Here is a 22,969-nt window from a genome sequence, read left to right as displayed (position 1 = left end):
AGCGACCCGTGTTGTTTTTTCTTCTCGCCAACGCTTCCACTTCAAGCACCAATAAACAAACAACACAAACCCACAAACTTACGAGAGAGAGAGTGCGTGCCTTTGGGTAAGTACTCGAAGAGCAGGGAGCTGTCGTCACCCAGCACGTCGGCCTTCAGCGACAGCAAGCTGTTCTTGCTCATGAGTGCTGCGCGCAGGTTGGCAACGGTGGCAGCTTGCAGTGCATCCTCCCTGTCCAGGGGGGGCTGTGGCAGGTAGCTGCCCTCCCCAGCACCCAGCAGCTGCTCCTCCGTGTGTGCAAACGGGTCTGGCCGCTCCCCCCGGCTGTCTGAGCTGCTGGGCTCCGCCGCCGTCACATCAGCACCTGTGCAGGGAGAGATGCCGTCAGCAGGATGCACTGGGTATATACCACGTCCACCTGTGACCCCTAACCACACTGTGACCTTCCACTGCTCCCCCCACTGAAAGTACTGAACACCGAGACCCTGTATTAGATGAAGTGTGATTTTCGATGTGAAGTAACTCTTTTCTGTACCTGTAGTCTTCACAGAGCAAAAAGCTACCTACAAAAAAAAAGCTGCCGTCCCATTCATGGAGTGCTTTGAGCACTGCAATTCCTCTGCCTGGCACCTGCAGAAGCACAGCACCATCCCCACCTGCGTTTGGTTTCTCTAATCACACCTTATCAGCATTATTCCCTCCCAGCCTCAGCTTTGATTTTTATTTATGGGTGCATATTCCATACTACCTCTGCAACTGAGCACAACGTTAACAGGTATATGTGTTTCCCCTACAAGATAATGAAGTTTGTTTTACAAACATTTCCACGTAAAGGGAGGTTACAAGAATTTAAAACACAACAGCTGCTCCAACAGAGGGGGAAGAAAGCAAATCAAAGTGCATTGAAACGGGAACACATCCCAGCCTAAGCAGGGACAGCAGCAGGAGCCCCATCCAGGTGTTTGCCAACCCCATGGGCAGCGGACCCCTCCTCTCCTGTCCCATCTCAGAGCTGCCCATGGACATCAGATGCTGTGCCACTGCTGGCTGCGAACAGACACTAATTGCTAAAACACACACAGATTAATTGCAACCACAACAATGCATTAAATGTTCCTCAAAAGCCAAGATTAGAGGCAGGTGGTGAAATAGAGGCTTTAGAGCTCCCAGTATTTATAGCTGCAGTAACCTAATCAAATACCCATTAAGGCAAAACAAATATCCACTTAGTGACACAAGCACCAAAATACTCTCTGTACACCCAAACCCAAAAAGTCATCGAGTTCTTCTCCCCGAGCCTCCAAAACCACTTCTCTCTGGGATGCAGCTCCTTTTAATGGGATTGAGCCAAAGAATGACATGAATCAAAAGCATCCACCCCTGCCCAGCAATCCAACCACGTCCTGGAGCTCTGCAGAAGCACACAAACCAAGACCTGGGCAGCACGCTCCTGTAGTGCTGCAGCACTGCAGCTCCCAGCCTTTGGCCATGCCCCTGATCCACCCCCAGCCCCAGAGCCGCCCTGGGATTAGTGCTGAGCTCATTAGTCTCCTTAGCAATTAATTATTTGGTAGTTATTCTCTTACACCAGCCTGCTTTCTGCAGTGTTGAAGCTTTAGAAAAGCTTTATGGGTCTGTTGACTTGGATTAATAATTCACTGATTTGGCTTTAAAAAAGCCAAAGAGGCATCCCTGAAACTTTGATAGTAGCTTGGAAAGCTCATATTTACACACAAAAGCCTAAGATAAAAAGGGTCATTGGAAGCCCGAGTACAGAAACCCACACGTGGGCACCACTACTGCCATTCAAAAAGAAGAGATGTTACTTGAAAGATAAATAAGCTCAGATCTCATCACAAATCCAGGCATCAGAAAAGCAAAGTCAAGCCAGCAGCCTACCAACTATAGTGTATCAGCATCAAGGCTGTTACTGTAAGGAATTCAGCCTCAGGTAGTTTTCAGCTTTGAAACAGTTGTAGTGCCCACAAGAGAAGCAGCTCTGCGTGCAGCTCCCGGGGAAGGGCTGTAGTGGAAACCAAGGCGATGCAATGTACCAACAGCAGTTCTGCTGAAGGCAGCAGTTCCCCAGGACATGAGCTAGGGAACACTTTGCCAGGCTGCAAGTCCTAAATGGCCTTCTTTCCCTCCAGCCTCACAAGGCAAGAGGCCATATTCCACTCCACCTTTTTACAGTCATGCACAAAAGAACACCTCCATCTCATAGAATCACGGAAAAGATCTCCGAGATCACATCCAACCATCAGCCCATCATTGCCTGAGCCATCCAGGCACTGTGCAGAGGTGGCACTCAGTGGGCACGGTGGGGTGGGATGGGGCTGGGTTTGGGGATCTTGGAGTTCTTTTCCAACCCCAGTGATTCTATCCTATGATTCAACACTCCACGACATTTTCTCTTGACGTGAAATGAAGGTTGGGGAAGGTGAAATAGCACAGAAGATGCTTTGTGCATTAAATATGAGAATATTTTATACAGAGCATTTCAGTTACAACAATGTAAGCTAACCAACTATTCATATAGGCTCAAGCATGAATGGTGCAAATAACTTCCATAATTAAGCTTGATAATTAATTGGTAATTATTAAGATAATTAAGCTTGCTGTTTTAAGAGAAAGAGGAAAAAGACCGATTCCTTCCTCCTTTCGCTCCCCCAGGTGGCACTGACCAACATGCTGACAGACAGGTTACTCCTGGCGTGCCCATTGATGCTGATGAAGTAGAACAGATGACCTCTCTGTTGGTTTATGGCGCTTCAGCTACTGCTTTTTCAATGTTTAAGGCCTCCTGCGAAGGCTGTCTACAGACAGCTGACCAGCAGTGCTCTCCCTTCTGCAGCCCCTCCTCACACACAGCATCCTCCAGCCCATCCCCACGGCCTCCGCAGTCCTGCAGCTGGAGATGGCCAAGCAGGGCTCTGTACCTTAGGTCTGCTCTCCCTTCCCCACTCCTTGCAGCACAGCCCAGACACGTGCACTCCCCGGCTGCCAGGCACGCATCTCCTGCTCAGCTTGCACCACCAGAACACATTTTCTGCAAAGCTGCTCTCTTGCTCGTTGGCTGCCAACCTGTGCTGATGCACGGGGTTATTCCGTGCCACGCGCAGGACTTTGCATTTGTCCTTGTTGAATCCATGCTGTTTCTGGCACTCTTGCATTCCAGCAAATCATTCCTCGCCGTCTGGTGCCATCCTACAGCGTGCTGAGGGTTTGCTCCATGCCACCAAGTCCTCGATGACCACAGGACACAGCCCTGGAGCCACCTGTGATCAATGCAGGCACTGTGCTGGTGGCTCTGACAGCTGGGTGGCATCTGGGGGGTGGGTGGCGAATGTCACTGTTTCCTTCTCAACATGACAAGCAGAAAGGGCAGCGGGATGTGAGGGAAGAGATGCCAACAGCAGCTTCCCCCACCCCAAACACTCATTCCTGCATCCCGCTGCTGCTCCTTCAGTTGTACTCAACTATTTGCATAGCTGCAAAGTGAAATTGAGACAGGAACTGATGGACATTAAAAATAGCCTAGTTTGTCACAAAAAGTTTATTTTTAATCCCGCATCAGTTCCCCAATCTGGTTCTCTCCATGGCTGCACAGGCATTTCCACCAGAACAACTGCAGGAGAGCGTGGGGGTGGAAACAGAGCTCGAAGGGAAAGTGGGGCCACAGCAACTCAGCCTTCCTGTGCTGGCCATTAACTCCTCCTGCTGCCAAGTGCTGACCTGAGAGAAAAGCTGGGTGAAATCAATGATGGTGTTCTGAGCTGTCCCACGGATCTGTATGGAGCATCTGGACACACCTCTGACATCCCAAACTTCAGGAATGACATTTCTTGCCCAGATTTATGGAGATGCAGCTTGATCTCCTCATGTGCAAACGGCACAAACCATTTGTAAACTCCCAGGAGGAAAAGGCCTTTGTTTCCTGGCCTTCTGAGCAAAGACAACAGGAGCGCCTGGGCCATCAGAAAATCTTTTTACAGCTGCTAAAAATATCCCTCAAGTTTCTATTTCTGACAGGCCGAGCCCAAGAAGCATCCTTCACCACGCTGTCACAACGGACTGTTTGTCAGACAAAGCCCAGTGTTCTCAGGCAGTGTTTACAGAGAGAAATGATGCCACGACCCACAGCTGTTCTGATCAGCAGCACTTTTACTAACATGGCAATGCACACATGGATATAATGCTCATCGTGTTCCAAAGAAGCCCCACACTCACAATTCAGGAACTACAGAGATACAGAGGTTCTAACGTGCAATGCTTTTCCCTTCTGCAGAAGCACGTGCAGACTTTGCACTGACACATTCTAAAAGCACTGCTGTATCCGCAGCTTTGCTTCCTTCAAAGCAATGGGCTGCAGGCAAATAGCAGCTGGGAAACCCTCTCCATTCCTCCGAGGATCTTAAAAATTATCACCTCTGAAATGATGGAAATGGTTAAACGGGTTAATTCTTTCTGAAACTATTGCTATTGGAATACTGAAGTGGTCCTTGCATGCGACAGCATGGCAAGTCATTGCAACTTCCAAATCCTTCAGAACAAGTATTTATCTTTCGAAACAAGTGCCTATAAGAAATCTCCTCCCAAAAAACACCCCAAACCAAAAAAATCAAATCTGAGACCAACACGGCAAAATCAGTTTTCATTTTTGGTTCACTGCATCTAAAGAACGAATTCCTCCTCTATGCGAATGGAAAGGCACTGCTGCAAAGGCGAAAGTGAAAGTCCTGTGCAGACAGATGATTGCAAAGTGGGATTCAAAATGCTACACTCTTCGTTTCTCACTGCTGGGAACTGCAGTAAGGAAGGGTAAAGCAGTACAGCTGTGAGGCGGTCGGTCTAATCCTGGCACGGGGAACAGAAAATAGAGAGAAGGGCACTCAGCAGAGGGGAAGCGCCTCTGATCTCGGGAGTTAAAGCAGATTAACAGAATCAGGGCCGGGATCGCAGGGAGGAGGAAGAGGGCTCTGGAGCACAGGGAACAGGGAGCGTGGGGTGGGGAGAGGAAATGGACACAGCTCGAAGCTAAAGCTGTGCAGGGTGGAACCATTTTGCAGCCAGGGTGTAGCCACGAGCAAGCGTCCGGGCTGAAAAGCACTGACTTTGGTCTCCAGATTTGAAAACAACCCCACCTAACCCTTTAATAACAGAGCTCAGATCTGTTATTCCCACAAAGGCTGCACCCCAAGAACTCATTAGCTTGGAGGTGGCACACACAGCCTTTATGCAAAACGTTTTTGCAGCTGCTGGCACAGCCACCCCACAGAGAGCAGGGCAGCACCGCCAGGCAGCCCAGAGGGTGTGAGAGCAGCAGCCTGTGGGCATCTCTTCTTTCCCTTTTACTACCAACTCTTGAGGACAGTAAAGTCTTCACAAGCAGTAAGTAAAGCCACAAGTCCTGCATTTCTGCAAAACCAAAAATCTTGCGAGTTCCTGAACAGCCAAACCCCAGGTACCAACACCATGTTGAGCTCTTCCCCTGCTCACACTATCTCAGACCCTTATTCCATCACACGGCTAGAACACTTGCCAAATAGCACAGCAGAAGCAACACCACTGGTACCATCTAAAGGTGTTCAGTGCACATGCACACAGCCACCACCCCAAGTATAACATGAATACACTGAAAGGAAAAGAGCTTTCCCATTCTTCAGACTCCCATCACTCCAGATGAACACATCATCACATTCTGGGCAGGTGAGCAGACTTCTGTCCCATTGGAGCATCCCCTCATGTCCCACAGCAACAAAAGATCCCTGCTCTGTGCTGGGATCATCACCCAAAAACGTGCCGCAGCTTCTCCTCCATGACAGAGGGCACCTGGGCACAATCAAAGACTTGGATGGGAAACATCAGACTTGGATCTCTATGATCAGAAGGTGAAGCCCTGTCCACTCCTCCCATGAAGGCCACCACTTTGGGTAACCTAAAGCTCTTCTTACAGAATAGAGCGTTTTCATTGCATTTAAGCAAAGTAAAGGAAGAAGTTCCCAAGCTGCAGTGTCTTTAAGAATGACTGTTCTGTTTAGAGAATAATTAGTGTCATTTCACAGTCAATTGGCACAAAAAAAAAGAAAAAAGAAAAAAAAAGAATCACTTACAGCTTTAGGGTGCAAACACTCAGAAGATGCGTGGGAGTACTTCCTTAGAAATAGATTCCTGATGCACAGCGACTGCGCTTCAAGTAACACGTTAATAAAACCATCAATGAATTCTTCCAGAGACACCCCACAAGCGACAGCACTTTCCATTGTATGGAAAGGCAAAAGCAGCTCTGCTAGCGAGAGCTTTGGAAGCACCACCAGCCCCACAGCCAGGCCCTCTAGATGTGCCACCAGCACAAGAAGCCCCGGCACTGAGTGGAAATGAGCTGGCAGCTTGTCTCCAAAGCAAAGTTTCAGTGGCTGCAGTGAGCTTCCCTGCATGGTGTCACAAAGTGCTCCCTTATAGCTGCTGCCCCTCACTGAATTAAAGGTGTGAGGCCACTGTCGTTTGCAAGATCCACCTTCCAAAAAGCTGCTTGCATCCTGCTGAAACGCGGTACTGCTTGCAAGGAAGACTAAGAGGTTATCTGGCACAATGTCAGGAGGAAGATGCTAACACTGTAGTTTTAAGATTAACTCTCCTGAATTAGCTTTGTGCTGCCAGGTCTGTGCTAGTCCTCCAGTACAACAGCAGTTGCAAAGGGTACCCAGGCTATCCCATATGCAGAGCTAGCAGATCTCACAAGCAGCATCTTAAAATAACCAAATAGATCCAGAAAGAGAAAGGAGCTTCACAGAACGTGGTTTGAGGTAACTCTTTTCTTCTTAGCATACTCATGAAAGAGCATTCTGCACCCACTCCTCAGCACAGGGGCACCCTTTTGTCTCTGCTCTGTGTTCCCAGCCACGCTGCACTTCTAGCTACAGGGTGCTGCAGTCTGCTTTGCAGAGCGAAGCCCAACACTACCAAATTCAAACATAACCTTAGGATGAAGTTTAAAGAGTGAAGCACACATCCCCAGTGCTGGTGACACAGCACAGAAAAGTGTCATTACCTGTTTTTACACCAAAAATGTGCCATTTTTCTTCATGTCTTGGGGCTAAGTGTGAAGCACCCCTTGGCTGCTTTGGAGAGAGAAGAACCAACAAGCAACCTGGGTGGAACCCAGCAGCTCTGCAACAGCAGAGAGCAGACTGCAGGAGGGCTACCTCCACCTGCTGGAGATGGGGAATACTCGTGCAGCATTCAGCAGACCCAGAGACCCTCCTGCCTGGAGAGAGGCAGTGGGACAGCAGTGTTTGGGGCGGTAGGGCTGCTCACTTGTTCTCTGCACACTTGTTCTCACCCATGGGAGAATTCCATCTCAGCTCACTTCCCAGGCTGGTGAATACAGGGAAAATGGTGAAAACCAGGAGCTGAGGCTCAGCAGGGCCATTTCACAGAGCCCCACGCTGCTCTCAGAGCAGTGCCCAGGTGCTGCCAACACACACAGCCCCATGCTGCCTCAGTCCTGGCACTCCGCTCACCTTACATTCAGTTTTTCCCTTTGCTCAAGCAGGACGAGTGGAATATTGAAGCAATTCCCCCAGCCACCAGCACTCAGCTTGCCCTTTTCCATCTTCACAAACACCTCTCTCATTGGAAACTGCCTTTAGGACAAGATTTGCAACAACCTCTTGGGCTGTGCCTGTTACCATGCTGGCTCAGCACTGCACTGAGTCAACACCAGGAGCTGCGTTCCCCTCATTTGCAAACAGCTGTAAAGAAAAGGGCACTGCTGCTCAATTCCCTGACAATTAGGACTTTAACGATGTAGACATCATTCAGCTTCCAATAACACAATCTCCTACTCTTGGCACTCTTTTCAAAAGCGCAACTTGAAGAACATTCCATTTATAAGCAGCTTGCTAAGATCAGTGCTGCAGTTCTGTTTCTGCCATCGCTCCAGCATGGTTTGCCTCAAATACCTGTCCCAAACCCACGCACCTCACAGAAATACAAGTGTTTGAGTTGGTTTTAAGGGATGCAGTGAAAATGAAAAATATTTGAGTGCCAATCGCATTCCAGGCACTCCACATTGAGTCTTTGCTCTAAACAACCCTAGAACATGTGCACTGCAAAGCCAGGATTCATCATAAATCACTGTTATCTTAAGTTATCTCACATTTTTCTTCTAACTGAAGTTGTTTAGATTTTATCATCAGCCAATTAGAATAATTACATGCAAGCCTACTGCAGTAGATAACTGTAAAATGCATTACTTCTGAAGATATTTGCAGAGTTACCCATTCATTTAAATGCCAATGAAAACCACATTCAAACTTTGATATGCAAGCAACTTAAACATCCTTTTTCAGCCCATAAAGACTACTCAGACTTTCACTACTGTTTATATTGCTTTTTTCACTACTGTATTTGAGTATACAACAGAGGTGTATATATCATCTCATCCACCCCTCCTGGATTCTGGTATGCAATGAAGCATAGGCTAACCCCTATCACAGGCTGAATTCCTCAAGTCAGCCTGAGGGAGCTCAATGCCACACTCTCTTAAAAGTCCTTAGGGAAAAAAACACCAAACCCAACATCACCAGCAGCCCTGGATCTATTAATGGCCTGTGGTTAGTGAAACAAGCAGGACAGCCATCTTAACTTTGAACAGAAAAGATTGTACCAGAAACAGATGCAATTAACTCAACTTTCCTCACGTCAGCCACGAAAGCAGAATGACTTACTTGGGTCTCGACTGCTGTATGGCCATCCTGAGGCAGGTAAAAAAGATGGCATTGGAGAACTTGCCCTGCTGTCATCCTCCACTTGCTGCGTAATGTGACGCACAGTTTCTTTGTTTTTCCTGTTCTTCCTGCGCCCCGTGGGCTGCCAGCCATCCCCCACTCCTTGTTCTGAGAAAGCGTTCTGTATTGCACTATCCTTGGCAGAATGAAGTTCACTCCCTCCATAATGAGAGGGAGAAACCTGTTCCTCTTTGATACGTAAAGACCCATAGCCCATGTCACTAGACCAAAGAGACTGGGATGAAACGTCTTCGTGGCTGTCAGTTTTTGGTTCCGGATCCTCCTTGCCATAACTGCTCCCTCCCTCGTGGCAGCTGGCAATAGCAGAATCTCCTGAAGAGTTTGCTGGACTCGTCCTCCGAGCCAGCCAGGGCGATATGCTCCTGCCAGCCACCACCGCCGAGATCAGAGCGTCCGTGCTGCTGCTGGAAGGGGCTCCCAGCTCATAGTCCACAAGGTCATCAGAGGCATCTGACTTGATGCTTATGTCGAGAGCTGCCTTGATGAAGTTGTGGCAGGCCTGGACGATATCCGTCATCTGCAGATAGCTGGCAGCCGACATCACCTCGATGACGTTCCTGCTGGTCAGCGCTAGGTGTGCAGAATACATGAAGTCAATGATTGCCTTAAAGCCTTGTGCAGTGACAATGTCTAAGTGGGTGACCGTGGCCTGGTCGGAGGTTTTCTGTACCTGGCAGTACAGCGTTTTGAAGTAGCGACTGCTCCCGAGCAGAACGTTTTTGTGAGCCTTGAAGATCTTCCCCTCCACGATGATGCAGACGTCGCAAAGGATGCCGTGCTGCCGCTGCTCGTTGAGCTCCCGAAGCAGGTGCCGGTAGTGGGAGGCAATCTCCATATCTTCCTTTCGGTTATTCATTTGGAAGTCTTTGTGTTTCCTCTTCCACAGGTCCTGCATGGAGAAGGAAACGACCGTGTAACAACATCCAAACAAGCTCAGATCAACCCCAAAGTGTAGCACACTCGATAGCAGGTGCATCTTTAACAAGCCCTGTGGAATACAGGAGTTGCCCAGAAAGGGCCCACGTTTGTGACACGATGCAGACTTTGAACAATTGTTATTAAGAGGGACCAGATGTGAAGCTCAGTCCTCCAGCACCCCAAAATATCCCAGAGAAACGTTTCTTTACACTGTTACAGACTTGAAAGAAAACCGGCCTGGAGTTACTTGGGTAGAACAGCCAGTGACTGTCACTGCTGGGGTTCAGTACCATTTGGTTGGATACAAGGCCAGCACTTGAAACCATGCTGATGGATACAAACTTTTGAAAATCACTCCGAGACAAAATTTCCACATGGGAAAAAGCATTACGAGAGCAGGAATGGCTGAAATCCCCCAACAGAACAAGCTGACTGAAAGCAGCTACTGCCCCGCTCTACTGCTGCTACGGGGCTACAAACACTGCTCTCAAGTCAGAAAAGCAATAGGCAAAATCTGAAACTACAGATCACAACATTGCAAGTCCTCACCCAAACCCAACCAACAATGGATCAGAGCTGTGATATGAATTTCACTTGAAGCTCAACTACTTACAAGCACAACCTTTTCAACTTCGCAGTAAGACCTGTGGTTTCCCTGGCTTTATACCCCCAAGTTTACCCCCACAGGATATTGAGTGAAAAAAAATGCTACAAATCACAACTTTTCTTCATAAGAGAGCTGCTCCAGCCCTACAGTGGTGAGGGATAACCACTCCTTTCCTCCAAAACCTTGAATTTGTCCCAACATAAGAAGCTCCACCTGTGAAGCTGACACTGAGGCCCACATCTCAGCACACAGCTGTAAAACGTGTGTGTGCTTGGACTGTCACCATGGGCAGGCACGTCCTGGATTTCGGATACCAGTGATTGCTGATAAAAACAAAATCCCTGTGAGAACACAACCCGGGGCTCTCCCAGTCCCAAAGGGTATGTGGTTAAATAGAAGTGCTGCCAACAAGGCTGAGCAAGCTTGCAGCAAGTTTTCAGTACACATCGAGTTCAAATCTGCATTCAATCCCATTTGTTCAAACCAACCAGCAGCAGTGGGCAGGCCCAGGGCAGCCACGACTGGGAAAGTTCACTGATGTGTGCAGGAGGGTTTCCAGCACTGGGGAACACACATATCTAAGATTCATGCCCCCACCTGTGCTATTAATACCACCTCCAGAAGCCAACCAGCAACAGCTGAGCCAACGCCGTTGGCTGGGGAACGAGCCCACAGAACACACATTACCAGCACCTCTTTGCTAGAGCTCCACCTGATGATTCACGAGGTTGAGTTATGCAGCTATTGCTTGCACAGGCCTCCTCCACTGTAGGAATGGGGCTGTCTCCTCAGCAGGGTCAGGGGTGCTAATTTGCGAGAGCAGCTGGTCCCTCACCATTGAAAACCATTGGCTTCCCTCAAAGAGGAAGGCCCATCCTCCTTCCTGCAACGCCAACAGGCAGAACTGGGGTTTACGTGCTTCAACTCAGTGCAGCTCTTCTGTAGAATTAAGCACACAAAACATGAAGAAGCTTATCTTCGTGTGCAGGTGGTCAACAGCAGTGTAGCTCTACACTATCCAAATGCCACTACATATGTGACACAGAGACCTACCTGGGGACCTCAGCTCCAGCCACCTCCATCTCAACAAACAGACAACCAAGAGTCAGACTTGAGGAGCAAGAACATGAAGAACCGATCTGTAAAATGGCCTTTAAAGGCCTGGAAAAACCTTGTCAGATCCAGACAGCATAGACACTCTCTAACCCACGCACTGAAGGTAGCTGCCACTGCTTCACAGCCATCTTCAGCTTTGGGAGATCCACCTATTAAGGCAGAGTGACAGTTCAGTTTTGTCTTTATTCCAGAAACCACTGCTGCATCTACTTTTAGGAGCTGAAGAGTCAGCTTAGCTCCCTCAGGAAATATGAATTGCCACGCAGGATCAAGTGAGTTGTCCATCATCAATCCTGCCTCCACCAGCTGCCACAGCCACGTGATTCTGAGGGAGATGCAAGACATCTCACAACACAGCCATGCAATGATCCCAAGGCCTCAGATCTGGCACTTCCTTTTGCTCTTCCTTTACAGGTATCAAAATCCAGGCTCCAAGATAGCATCTCCCTAGATCTGCTTGGAAAAAGAATTGTCTCCCGCAAGGTAACTTTCCCCTCCTCGATTTTATACAGATTAGCATCAGGAATATTTGTCAATATCCTCACTGTGCTTTTATGCAACAACAGCTTTTCCTGGATTTCTTCTTTAATGTCCTGCTGCTAGAAATTACCCTGATTCCTTGAGATTTTCTCTCTTTACTACTTCAGATGCTCACTGAGCTTAGCTCAGTGCATGGCTGGGTTCCCCTCGCTGTTGATAGCAGCCTATTTCAGGTACACCTCATTCTCTGTTAAAGCTGCCTCTGCCTGCAACCTGGATTAGGCATTTGTCTCCTTCTACCTTCAGTTTAGAGCAGAGCAGTCTGAGCAGCAGACTGACTAATCCAGCGCTTCTGACGGATGAAGCACTTGCTAGCTTGTTTATGAAATAGCTTCCCTCTGACTTAATTTCCTATCAAGAGATTTTTTACTAACCACAGAAGAAAAAAAAATAATAAAAAACTCTGCAAGATTCCTCCCTGGCTCCCCTCCCGCCTGCTGACAGCAGACACCCTGCAGCCACGCAGCCCTGTGCATGCCCACATCCCCAAAGGCTGGGGACACGAGCAGGAGGTGCCCTCTGGACAAGAAAGCAAAGCCCTCTGATGTTCTAAAATACAACAAATATAATAATGCACGTTAAAATAACGTGAAGATGCATCGCCCTGTGCAAATGATGACAGCTTATCCTTGTCCCAGAGCACTTAAGTATAAAGAGAGCTGAATGGGGAAGGCACCCATTGCAAAGAGCAGCAACCCTCCACTGTGAGGAGGTCCTGTGACAGCATTTCCAAGTGTGCAAGCAAAGATGTTGGGTTCAACTGATTAGCCTGAGGACAAGAGTACCTACATCTACCGTGGCAGCAATTGTTCCTGGGGATGTCTTGGTCCTAAAGGTCTGCCCCCAGCACACGTCGTCCCCCACCCAACATTTGTCACAGCCTTGTACCTTTTAAATGAGAGGTCTTTGGGGGAGAAAATTAAATACGCCTCAAATTCAGAGGAATTAATTAGTTTTCTGTCTACCCATGTCAAACGAGAACACCCGTTTAATGTCAAGGAGCACCAGGGAATTAATCCAAGTTAAATTTAAGGCAATTTGCTAGTAGTTAAAAATTCAGGAAGCTTCAAAACCCTGCACTCTTCTGTTCCAATTTCACACGCTGTTTTGTGGCCTCTTGGCTGGTGTCGGGCTTTTTTTTCCCCCCTCCTTTTCTTGGTAAAAATGTTTATCTCCACTTCCAAGATGCTGTGGAAGGATTTCTCCAGAAAGGCAGTGCCCTCCAAGTCCTGGTGGGACTGCAGCACAGACACCACTGAGATTGCTGGAGATGGACCCCAAAGATCAACGCTACGTTTTTTGCTTCATCTCAGGTCTCTTTAATGCAGCGAAGGATCTCAAAGCTGAACACCTACTGAAATCATTTTGGCTTGGGCCTCTGGTGACAGCACACAGCCCATCACAGCTTTCCAAGAAGCCAATGAACCGTAAGAGCTCGTCTGTAGATTTTCCACTAAATAAATGGTAGGAGAGCAGGCTTTCTCCATAGGTCAATTTACAGATAGTACCGTAATTCTATTGCTTTCCTAGAAATAACCAGAAAAATCATCCCTAAACAAACAGCACTTGCATGTAAGAGCAAAAAGAACCAGCGAGCAGATTTAATCATCACCTTCCTGCCAACTTCTACCAAGATACAGGGCAGCTTTTTGCTTCTCATGTTGTCAAAGCTCTGGTCTTAAAGTAAGCATTAAGAATTTATACACATTTTAACCCCAACTAGAACGAACCTAGCTGTACAAATGCAGCGTTTATGGGAAGTGTTTGTTTTGCATTAGCAGTACGGTTGTTTGTACATGAAAATATCACCTGATGGCATAATAACAGTCTGAGTAAACAGAATATTCACTTAAAGTGAATTTCACCTCCGGCAAAAAGAAGAGCCAGTAATGCTTACACAGCAAACCTCTCTGCATACATACCTGGAATAAGTCCCCCGACCAAAAATCTCTCAATTAAGGGGTTCACATGAGTAGTGCCTTAAACTCAGCAAATTATCCTGACTTTGACCAAGAGCCACAGAGAAGAAACGCAGCACACAGATGAAAGCCTCCGCCATCCCATCCCTTGGGAAGCAGTGGGGACAAAAATAAACTCCAAAGAGCCTCATTCCCTTCACTCTGACAGAAAACAGCAGCAAAAACGGACTACAGCTCTTCCTCATCTACTGAGAGCCCTGTGCAAGAGGAAAACACTTTTTGCTGTCTCCCAGAACTAAAAACTTGAACCCTGTGCCATTCAGCCTGGTGCCATTTTCTTAATGTAAGCTCCCACCCTTAGCACAGAGGGCCCTGGTCAGGGAGCACCAAGCAGCACACACCTCCACCAGGCACTCCGTGCTCCCTGGGGAAAACAGGCCAACTGGAATCTCACCAAAAATGTGCTGTTTCCTCCCCCATTTGTCTCCAGAGAAAAGGAAAACCAGATTAAGGAGGGACTGAAATTCACTGGGATGGTTTATGATACAAAAGCAAGCCCACCATCAAGAAAACAAAAACAAACACACCCCGTGGCTGCTTCCCCACGTCCTCCCCGTATCTCCACTCCCAAGACATTCCAACATTTTTTAAATTCCTCTCCAAAAGAGCTCTGTAAGGTGAGATTGGACTGACCTCCCCCTCACACAAGGTTCTCTGTGTGCACGAGTTTCACTTTTACCCAATTAAAGACAACAGAAACACAGAGGATTCCTCCTACCCACGCACCCTATGCTGGGGGGGAAAAAAAAACAACAAGAACAAAAATCACAGTGTAACCTTAACAAGTGAAAGGGACAGTGCAAGTACTTGGAATGCCCTTCCAAACCAGAGAGAGAATGGGAGAAGTGGGACATCAATGGGTGGTAACTCCCTGCAAAGACACCACCTGAGTGTTTTGAATGCGCAGCTCCCAGCTGAAGGGCTGCCTCACAGGGCCCTTTGAAGAAGAGCACACAGCTACTAGGACAGTTTTCATTTCCTTATACTGCGTTCTCCAAAACTGTATTTGTGTTTCGGTTTTATTCAAAGTAGGTGGAAGTAACAGCTTATGAAAGTGAACAGCTGCCACAAGAGAAATTCTGCTACTTCGATTCAAGAAACCAGCGTGTTGTTGAGTTGGTCGTATGTTTTTCAGTGAACAACAATTAAAAAAAAAAGCAAACATAAGACACCTCACTGCCACCACCAACCCCACAGCTGCACTGCCGAGGTGCATTTCTATCATCAGATTTGAGCCCCTTCAATTCTCATTGACTGCTGTTAACATCTGCCTGATGGGGATTCACTAAAACATTCGTATTCAAGGGCATGCTGGATGGGACTCTGAGCAACTTGGCCTAGAGGGAGGTGTCCCCGACTATTGCAGGGGGACAGAACTGGATTGTCTTAAAGGTCCCTTCCAACCCAAACCATTCTATGATTCTCTGATTGAAGTCAGTGCCACCCATGGCAGCAGCTCCACTTGGCATCTGTGCAGCAGGTAATGCCCAGGAGCCCATGAGCAGAGCTCCAACACTGCACTCCAGCAGCTGCAGCACAGCCAAGAGCTCACACCCTGGTAGGTGTTGGTGCAGGTAAAGGGATTTCACCTCCACCTGTCTGGATATAGAGTCTGTCAGGAAATAGAATACGTTTAAGAACACATCATCAGGCTACAAGTGCTTCTGCTGTGAAAATACACAGATCTAAATGCCATTAGGAACTAGAGAAAGGCCAGTTACAGCAAGAGGAATAAGGATGTTCAGAAAGCTGTGTGCTCCCAGCTCTTCATTCGGCTATTACAGCTTGGCTTCTGCAACCTGAACAAGAACCAGAAGCAAAACCTACCCCTAACCCTGGTAAGCAGAACACAAAACAACAGAGCTATCATTAAACATCTCACATCCCACTCCACAGCTTTCAGACAGCGGTGTGGCTGTGACCTGTCAGACCACTGACCTGAGGCTGCTGGGCCAGCTCCAGCCTGCAGAACCCGTGGGTACAGAAACACAGTGGGATAATGGGACTTCTGAGGTAGCTTAGAGAAATTCATTTATTAACCTTCATCAACTCTGACAGTGCGTGAAGAACTTCACAAGTAAATGAAAGCTGGGGAAAAAACTGTTGGCCTCCTCAGTTTGAAAGGAGAGCAATCAGAAAGCAGAATTTGAAAAAAAAAACCCACCAGAGATGCTGGTTTCTGTGTAGCGTTCTTAAATTAACAAGTAGTGAAAAGATTTTTAATGGTCTTCTAAGAGAAACTTCAATTTAAAAGAAAAAAAAAAGCAAAAACAAACAGAAAAAAACAACAATTACTGCTTACCAGTAACAAACTGGGTTCCAGCTCTGGTGCTTCTCCTGCAGCAGCCGAGGACATCAACAGTCCGAGGGCAGCACAGCAGTGCTCTGCTCTTGGCCTTCCAACAGCACTGGGGTGAACTCTTGTAGAATGACAGAGCTATAATGAAAGACAAAACCAGACGTTATTAGCACTGAACAGCAAGATCACTGAACAGCAGCACAAGTTGAAGTCCTTCCCCTCCAAACTCATACGTAGAAGATCTACATATGATCTAATGAACAGAAAGATGATGACTCAAAGCATATCTACAAATTGAAGGTAATTAAAGCCAGGTTACCTTCTTGCAATAGTGTCAACAAGTTATTTCTTATAAGTATGGGAAAAAATAATCTAATTTTGGATACTAAAACTTCAAACAGATCCATGAAACAACAGTGTTTCCTGTTTGGTAGCTTTTAAAAACATTCTCACTTTAATGACTTTTCAAAGAGACATCTGTGGCCCAATGGGCACTAATTCACCTTATCTGACCTGTAAAACACTGAGGCTGAAAGTTGCCAATAGAGCTTCTGACAAAACCTGTGTTTGCAAAGGGATGCTCAGGATATTCCTCTAGGAACACGGGGGGACAGTTCCTATGGCTGATGCCACTCCAGGTTATGAGACAAAACAGCCCCAAGATTTTGAAAAAGAAAACACGAGAAAATAGAAATGAAGAAAGCTTTTCCACTACGAGCTAATGTCATTAGGAATGGTCAAATAATGAATCTAATTAGCAAACAAAGCAAAAAGGAAGACCCGAGCATTTTTATGGCAATGAGCGTAACTGAAAACCTTGAAACAAACACACAAATACAACCCGATTCGAGCAAATACCACTGACTTTGTTCTCAATCTCTATTTCCGACTGCCAAGTCTTGCCTCTGCCTAATTCTGATTGCTTCTCCACTGCAATTGTGTTGGCTAGCTCTTGACAGTCCTTTTATTTAGGCAGTTACAGAGGAAAAAAGGAAAGAAGAGCAGGGGAGGGCACAACCAACACTGACGTATGGGAAACGACCCGGTTACTGTGTTATGAAATTAATCTGTACTTCCACTCAAGACTTGGGATTGCTACAGCTCCCATTTACTGCCTGTCCCGTGGTCACAGAGTAAGCCAGAACCGTCTGGTAAAAACAGTGAAGCTGAGACCTCTCCTATTTTGTACTGCTCTTCCCTTCTCCTCGCCTTGCATTCTGCACCCGTTTGCCATGTCTCGTGGAAGGGACAAAACCCGGTGATGGTGATTAATGGAGGCAGCCCCACTGTTAGGAAGGAGCAGAAGAGCAGCCGAAGGTATTTCTCCAACTTATGGGTACCATTTCTAAACCAGCTTTTGTTATCAATTTCAAGCCAAATTTTATTAAAAACCTGGAAGATTTACCAGCAAGGCACCCTCGGGATACCCTCTTTCCATTACCACACGACATCAGTATCTTTGGATGCTCTGAACTTACCACTATTTGAATGCTTTCTGTTAGCGAAGCAAAGCGCCGCGATGTTTCACAGCTGCATCATGCATGGTTTGGTGAGGGAAGGAAGGTGGTAAGGAGCTCCACGAGGTTCTTCAGCTGTCCTGTGTTTGGGAATGGAAAGAACAGGAGGGAAGAGTGAAAATCTACACTAACTTAAAGCAAACTATAACCGTCACTTCATTACAAGCAACAGGTGAAACAACTCAACGCTTACAAGACTGTTTCCCAGCTCAAATGTGAAATATTCTGAAATATTTCTACAACTGTGTGCATGGGAAGCAGTTCAGCCCTTGCATTGGGTGGGAGTTTAACATCAGACTTTAACTGACAGCTCCTGGCCACACTTCCAGACCGAAGCGCTCCGAGGAACTCTCAGCAGAAAACACCACTTGCTGAAGCTGCTTGAAGATCTCCTATCAGGTTGTATGTTCTAATTAGCACCATAAAGATTTAATTAGTGTCGATATGACTCCTGTGACACACACCCTTCACACGGGGTTAATATTAACCCAACCTCACCGTTACAGTCATTCCCACCGCCACCCCAAAACCAAACTATTTGCCTGAGGTTACAGAGAAACCTGCATTGTATGGAACGGAGACATCTGAATTCTATTCCTCCTCATCTCTGCTGAATCACAGCCTCCAAAAGGCAATGCCGTGCCTGAGCCACAGGGCAGCACGCGCGGCTACAAAGCACAACTGCCTGTTCCTCTTAACAAACAGTCAAACGTTCTGAAGAAAACCCACAAAGCTGTAGAAAAAGATGCAAGTTCTCACCAGAAGAGCAACGCAGCCAGAAAGAACACGTTCCAACAGTTAGCTAATGCGACAGGATGCACCTTTCTGAAAGGGCACCGTACGCACACCTCTCTGCACAGCACTGCAGACACGCGGAGGAAACGCGGGGTGGAAACATCCATGTGCTTCCCTCATCCATCTCCCCACAGCTTCCAGCTCTGCCCCTCCATCCCCGTCTGCATGGGGCACAGCACAGCCAATAGCAAAGCAAGCAGTGAGAAGGTTCAAGAGGTCTGGTGACACCGGAGAGATAAGAATTCAGCTGTCTGTCTGCTCCTCTGACAGTATTGCAGACAGCCCAACAGCTGGTCCAGCAGAGCTTACCTGTCCCAGTGCCACCGACTCCTGCAAGAGCTGAGCTGCTCACAGCGCAGTCACAAAAACAACCGAAGCAAAAGGCATCACGTTTGTGTCTCTGTCACCCAAAACCCAACCCAAAAAGCACCGGAGAAAAAGAGGGTTAAGGCACGTCACGTTGGGAATTACCCTGCTGGGAGCTTCCCCCAAAACGCTCTCGTTGGGTTTTTGGCTTTTTCACGAGGGGATCTTTGCTAAAACTCCCAAACCCGGAGCGTACAAAGGGAGGAGGGAAAGGAGGAAGAATCGTGGGGTGATTTTAAAAGGGAAGTATGGGGGGGGGGGGGGGGGGGGGGGAGCTGGGAGAAAGGGCACCTCAAAGAGAGAATAGAGACACAGGATTTGGGACCGCACCAGCAGATACCAGATAGCAACACGGTGCTCTGCGGCTTTTGTGCCTGCAGCTCCTGGCGCAGCACTCAGTGCCTTGGGCAGGCATCCCTTCCAATTGTTTAGTGTCAACCTGATCTTTCCCCCCCCCCCCCCCCCCCCCCCATCCCATAACGGTTGATCAAACCCAGAAGAGGAACGAAGGCAGGACAGGTGCACGGCAGTCGGAAGGAAGCCTGTAAGCTGCTCTTGTGCTTTGCCAGCACCTCATCCTCCTGCACTGCGGAGCAGGACTTCAGGAGCGCTGCATCCTGATTACCTCTTTTATCAGTATTTAATTAGTTGGTGTCAGGTTTGGGTATTTTAAGTGCTAACGGCCAACAAAGACCACTGACTCTTCTGTTTCAGAGCACTGGTGAGAAAGGCATTTCCTCCAGTGCTATATTAGCACAAAAGGTGTGAGTTTTGTTAGTGTCTTCATCCTGAAATATTAACCACAAGTTGAGAAATACAAGAGGGAGAAGTAGCTCGGGTGGAACAGGGACTTTGAATGCAAGGAGAAGACCAAAATGATGGAAGGTAGCCGGGGATTTAAGCAGACACAGGTATAAACATATTCCTTAATATGTAAAACCCCGCTCACTTTTCTAAGTAGGGTTCTTAAGCAGCTAAGTTCTTGGCATGCGCTCCGACATTCTTGTTACTAAGTTTATTTTAATCCACACATAAGCCAGTGGCTGTGTTTGTAGAATATTTCTGAGGCTCCGTGTCCTCCCTGCCGTACAGAAGACCCCACCTCAGCTTCGCCGTAAAGCAAACATTAGGCAACATCCAATGTTTCTCTTGCAAGGACCAATGTGAGGGCGGGCAGTCAGGCTGCAGAGCAGGGCAGCACAGGGCTTGGCTCTTACCTGCCAGCTACCTGCAAAGCTACACTGCTCCAATGCCTGTGTGTGTCCTCACCTCAATGCAACCCAACACCGCCAAGTGGAACGCCTTTCCATCTCATTAGAATTGCTGTCCAGGCCCATGACCTGCCTGCGCAGTGCACAGGAGGCACTCAGCACCAACGTTTCATGAGCAGGCAAAACACAACCTGATGTTTCTTGAATATACGGGAAGGAAAGGAAGCTGAAGGAAGTGCTCAGGGAATGACTGCTCATTTGTAAGGAGGTGCAGTGAGGACCTCAGACTGCACTGCGTTTACAAAGAGCATCTTTAGCATAACTGTGATTTTTCATCAGTATACTACACAATGTTTTAGGACAGGAGAGCAAAGAAGGCATCCCTGCTCCACAGAAGCGGCTGATGGAGCCCAGCACTCCACGAGCAGCCATGGGATCGGATGGGTCCCAAGAGAAAGACAGCTCTGGGGGGAAAAAAAAGAGGAAAACCTGACAGCAGTTCAGGGTAAGGGGCTGCAATGCAAAGGTGCCGCCTGGAGAAAACAAGAGGGAGGAATAAAGGGACGTTCGGAAGGAATAAAGTGAAATTCTAACCCCAGGGTTCTCTCAGTGCCATTATCCTCACCTCCCTCCCGCTCCATCCCCCTGCACCCTTCACCTTTTGGACACTGTAAGTCCCAAATATCCCACACAAACAACACAGGTGAGCTGCGTGCTGACTTAGGCAGGAATAAGCCAAGAGCAACATACAACAGACACAGCGTTAACCCCCTTATGCAAAGTGCCCAATGCTCTGCACAATGGACACAACCTGCTGGCTGCTGGGAATCACAACGTGTGCACGGGATGACCACAACAGCTGCAGGTCGCTCTGCAGAGACAAACCAAGCCCTCTCTTCAGCCCTTTGTTTGGCATTAAGTTAGAAAACACCCTGCGAACAGGAGCAAAAAAATAATTTAAAAAGCCCCAAACAACCACGAATGCTTTTTTTACCAATTTAAGGGGAGTCCAGAGGGCGTTACAGGGTGTTCTGGCAGGCACTGAGAGCAGCACGAAAAGGGAAAATGTGCTGGGAAAGGCTGGGCTGATGTGCTGCCGTCCCGCCGGGTGGGTGTCAGCCTGCAGCCGTGCTGCAGGACAGGAAACTTCGCTCAGCAACTGCAGCAACAGATCTGCAAAGAGACGATCAGTGCAGAGAGGAGAGCGCAGGCAAAAAGATTTGGTAGAGGTGTATTGGAAGCGAAGCAGCTGGGCTGACAGCAGGTAACAGAGCTTTCATTTCTCTGCAGAGCTGGGGGTGCTAAACTGGTTTTCCTCTGAGCACTTCCAGTTCGAAAAAATAAGAACCACCAGAAAAAAAGAAAAAAAAAACCCTCTCACAAAGAACATCTCCTCTGTCGTACGGCTGTCCCAGAAAACAAAGACCACGGGGAAAAAGTGGCCCATTTTCCTCCTCCGAGAACCCCACGTACAGGTCGTGTTTTCAAAGCCTGAATCCTGCGTGCTTTAAAACGCAGCAGCATTTAAAGCGTACAAATAACTGCTCAGCATCACAACGGTCAGAATACCCACGTTGGGTTCTTTGGGTGCTGCGCTACAACCGACTCAGTTCCATGAGAGCGATGGGGTGAGCTCTGCCAGCCCCCAAAACAGCACCGCAAAGCGGCAATCCCACCCTGCACACTGAAAGCACTGTGACCAACGATACACCCCACCCTCGGTCAGGGTTTGGTCTTTCCCCCCACCCCAGCACTAAGGATTTCCCAACACTAAACTTGACAAACAGCGAGGGAAGCTGGGTGGGATTGCCACGAGAGGGTCGCTATTTGTTTGCGATTAAAAGCTGCTGTACGAGACATAGCAAGCCAGGTGTGGGAGAGCCGTGTGAGTTTATCCATCGCTCTTCCTGGGCAACATCGGCTCTCGGTGGGGAAATAAAAGGAAAAGCACTCCCTCACCTGTTCCTCCCTCACCTTTTCGGGAGCTGCACGCAATGCACGAACAGCAGAGCAGCTCCGAGCGCAGCACTGCACTCATAATGAATACTTGATGGGAGTTCAGAGCCGGGACCCGGACCGGATCGAACTGACACCGAAACGCACACACGCGCAACTCGAGCGCAGGTGCTGCCCGCAAAGCACGCACCTCCCAGCCGGCACCGCCGCAAACAATGCCGCCCGGCGCCCGGCGTGCCAAGTGCATCGCAGCCACTGCACAACCAAACAGCGTCGGGAATCCATCCCGAACTGTTCAAGTGCCCCTTTGTTCGTCCTCCCGCGGTCAGGTGAGACCCCAAAGATACAGCGCCCGGGCAGACGGTTCCTCCCGGCCCCTACAGCTGTCAGTGGAGCATTGACACAAAGGGGCCGTGGCGCCCGGGGGGCACTTTGTGTGGGGTGGGGGCAGAGCACGGGGCACCGCACTTGTTACAGCCCCACGGGGGCACCCACAGCCCTCAAGGGAGCGGGGATCGGCTTCGGGGTTTGGGTTTTTTCCCCCCTAAGGGTGCTGTTATTATTGCGTGTTGTCATTATCTCTAAAAGAGGGTCACTTCCCCCATGTCAGCCCGCAATTAAAATGGAGGCGCTGCGAGCCGGGCTTTAGGGGGAGACAATAACCCAAAACGGGGCTGGATGGAGGAAAAACAATAATAAATAAAACAAAAATAGGGGAGGGGGGAAGGGGAGAACAGATGAAAAAGGGGGGGAAAACAGAAAAAAAAGGAAGGAAGAGAAGGAAAAAAAAGGGGGGGGGGGAAGAGGAGGAAAAAAAAAAAACAGAGGGGGAAAAAGGGGGAAAAAGAGGGG

The 22,969-nt window shown here is 48.2% G+C and overlaps 1 protein-coding gene across 12 annotated transcripts in view; it reads right to left on the bottom strand.

Annotated features, from left to right (window-relative positions):
• ZBTB46 (zinc finger and BTB domain containing 46) overlaps positions 1–22,969 on the bottom strand; it is a 39,419-nt gene that overhangs the window by 15,796 nt on the left and 654 nt on the right. For 5 of the 12 annotated variants that reach the window (XM_046903032.1, XM_015296606.4, XM_046903035.1 and 2 more), the window contains 4 exons: positions 17,751–17,869; positions 16,276–16,410; positions 8,733–9,702; positions 83–364 (listed from right to left, as the gene is read on the bottom strand). In XM_046903032.1, coding sequence (XP_046758988.1) covers positions 83–364; positions 8,733–9,702; positions 16,276–16,329 — 1,306 coding nt within the window. In that variant the 5' untranslated portion in view covers positions 16,330–16,410; positions 17,751–17,869. Of the gene's footprint in view, positions 1–82; positions 365–8,732; positions 9,703–16,275; positions 16,411–17,481; positions 17,870–18,548; positions 18,803–18,893; positions 18,970–20,972; positions 21,094–21,155; positions 21,335–22,969 lie in introns of those variants that run through there. The other 7 variants (XM_015296611.4, XM_015296613.4, XM_040650962.2 and 4 more) reach the window with 6 other exon arrangements.

The sequence above is a fragment of the Gallus gallus genome, chromosome 20 (assembly GCF_016699485.2).
Source record: "Gallus gallus isolate bGalGal1 chromosome 20, bGalGal1.mat.broiler.GRCg7b, whole genome shotgun sequence".
In the NCBI taxonomy this organism is placed as follows: Eukaryota; Metazoa; Chordata; class Aves; order Galliformes; family Phasianidae; genus Gallus; species Gallus gallus.
Note: the sequence above shows the minus strand (reverse complement) of the source record. Positions and strands in the feature narration are given on the sequence as shown.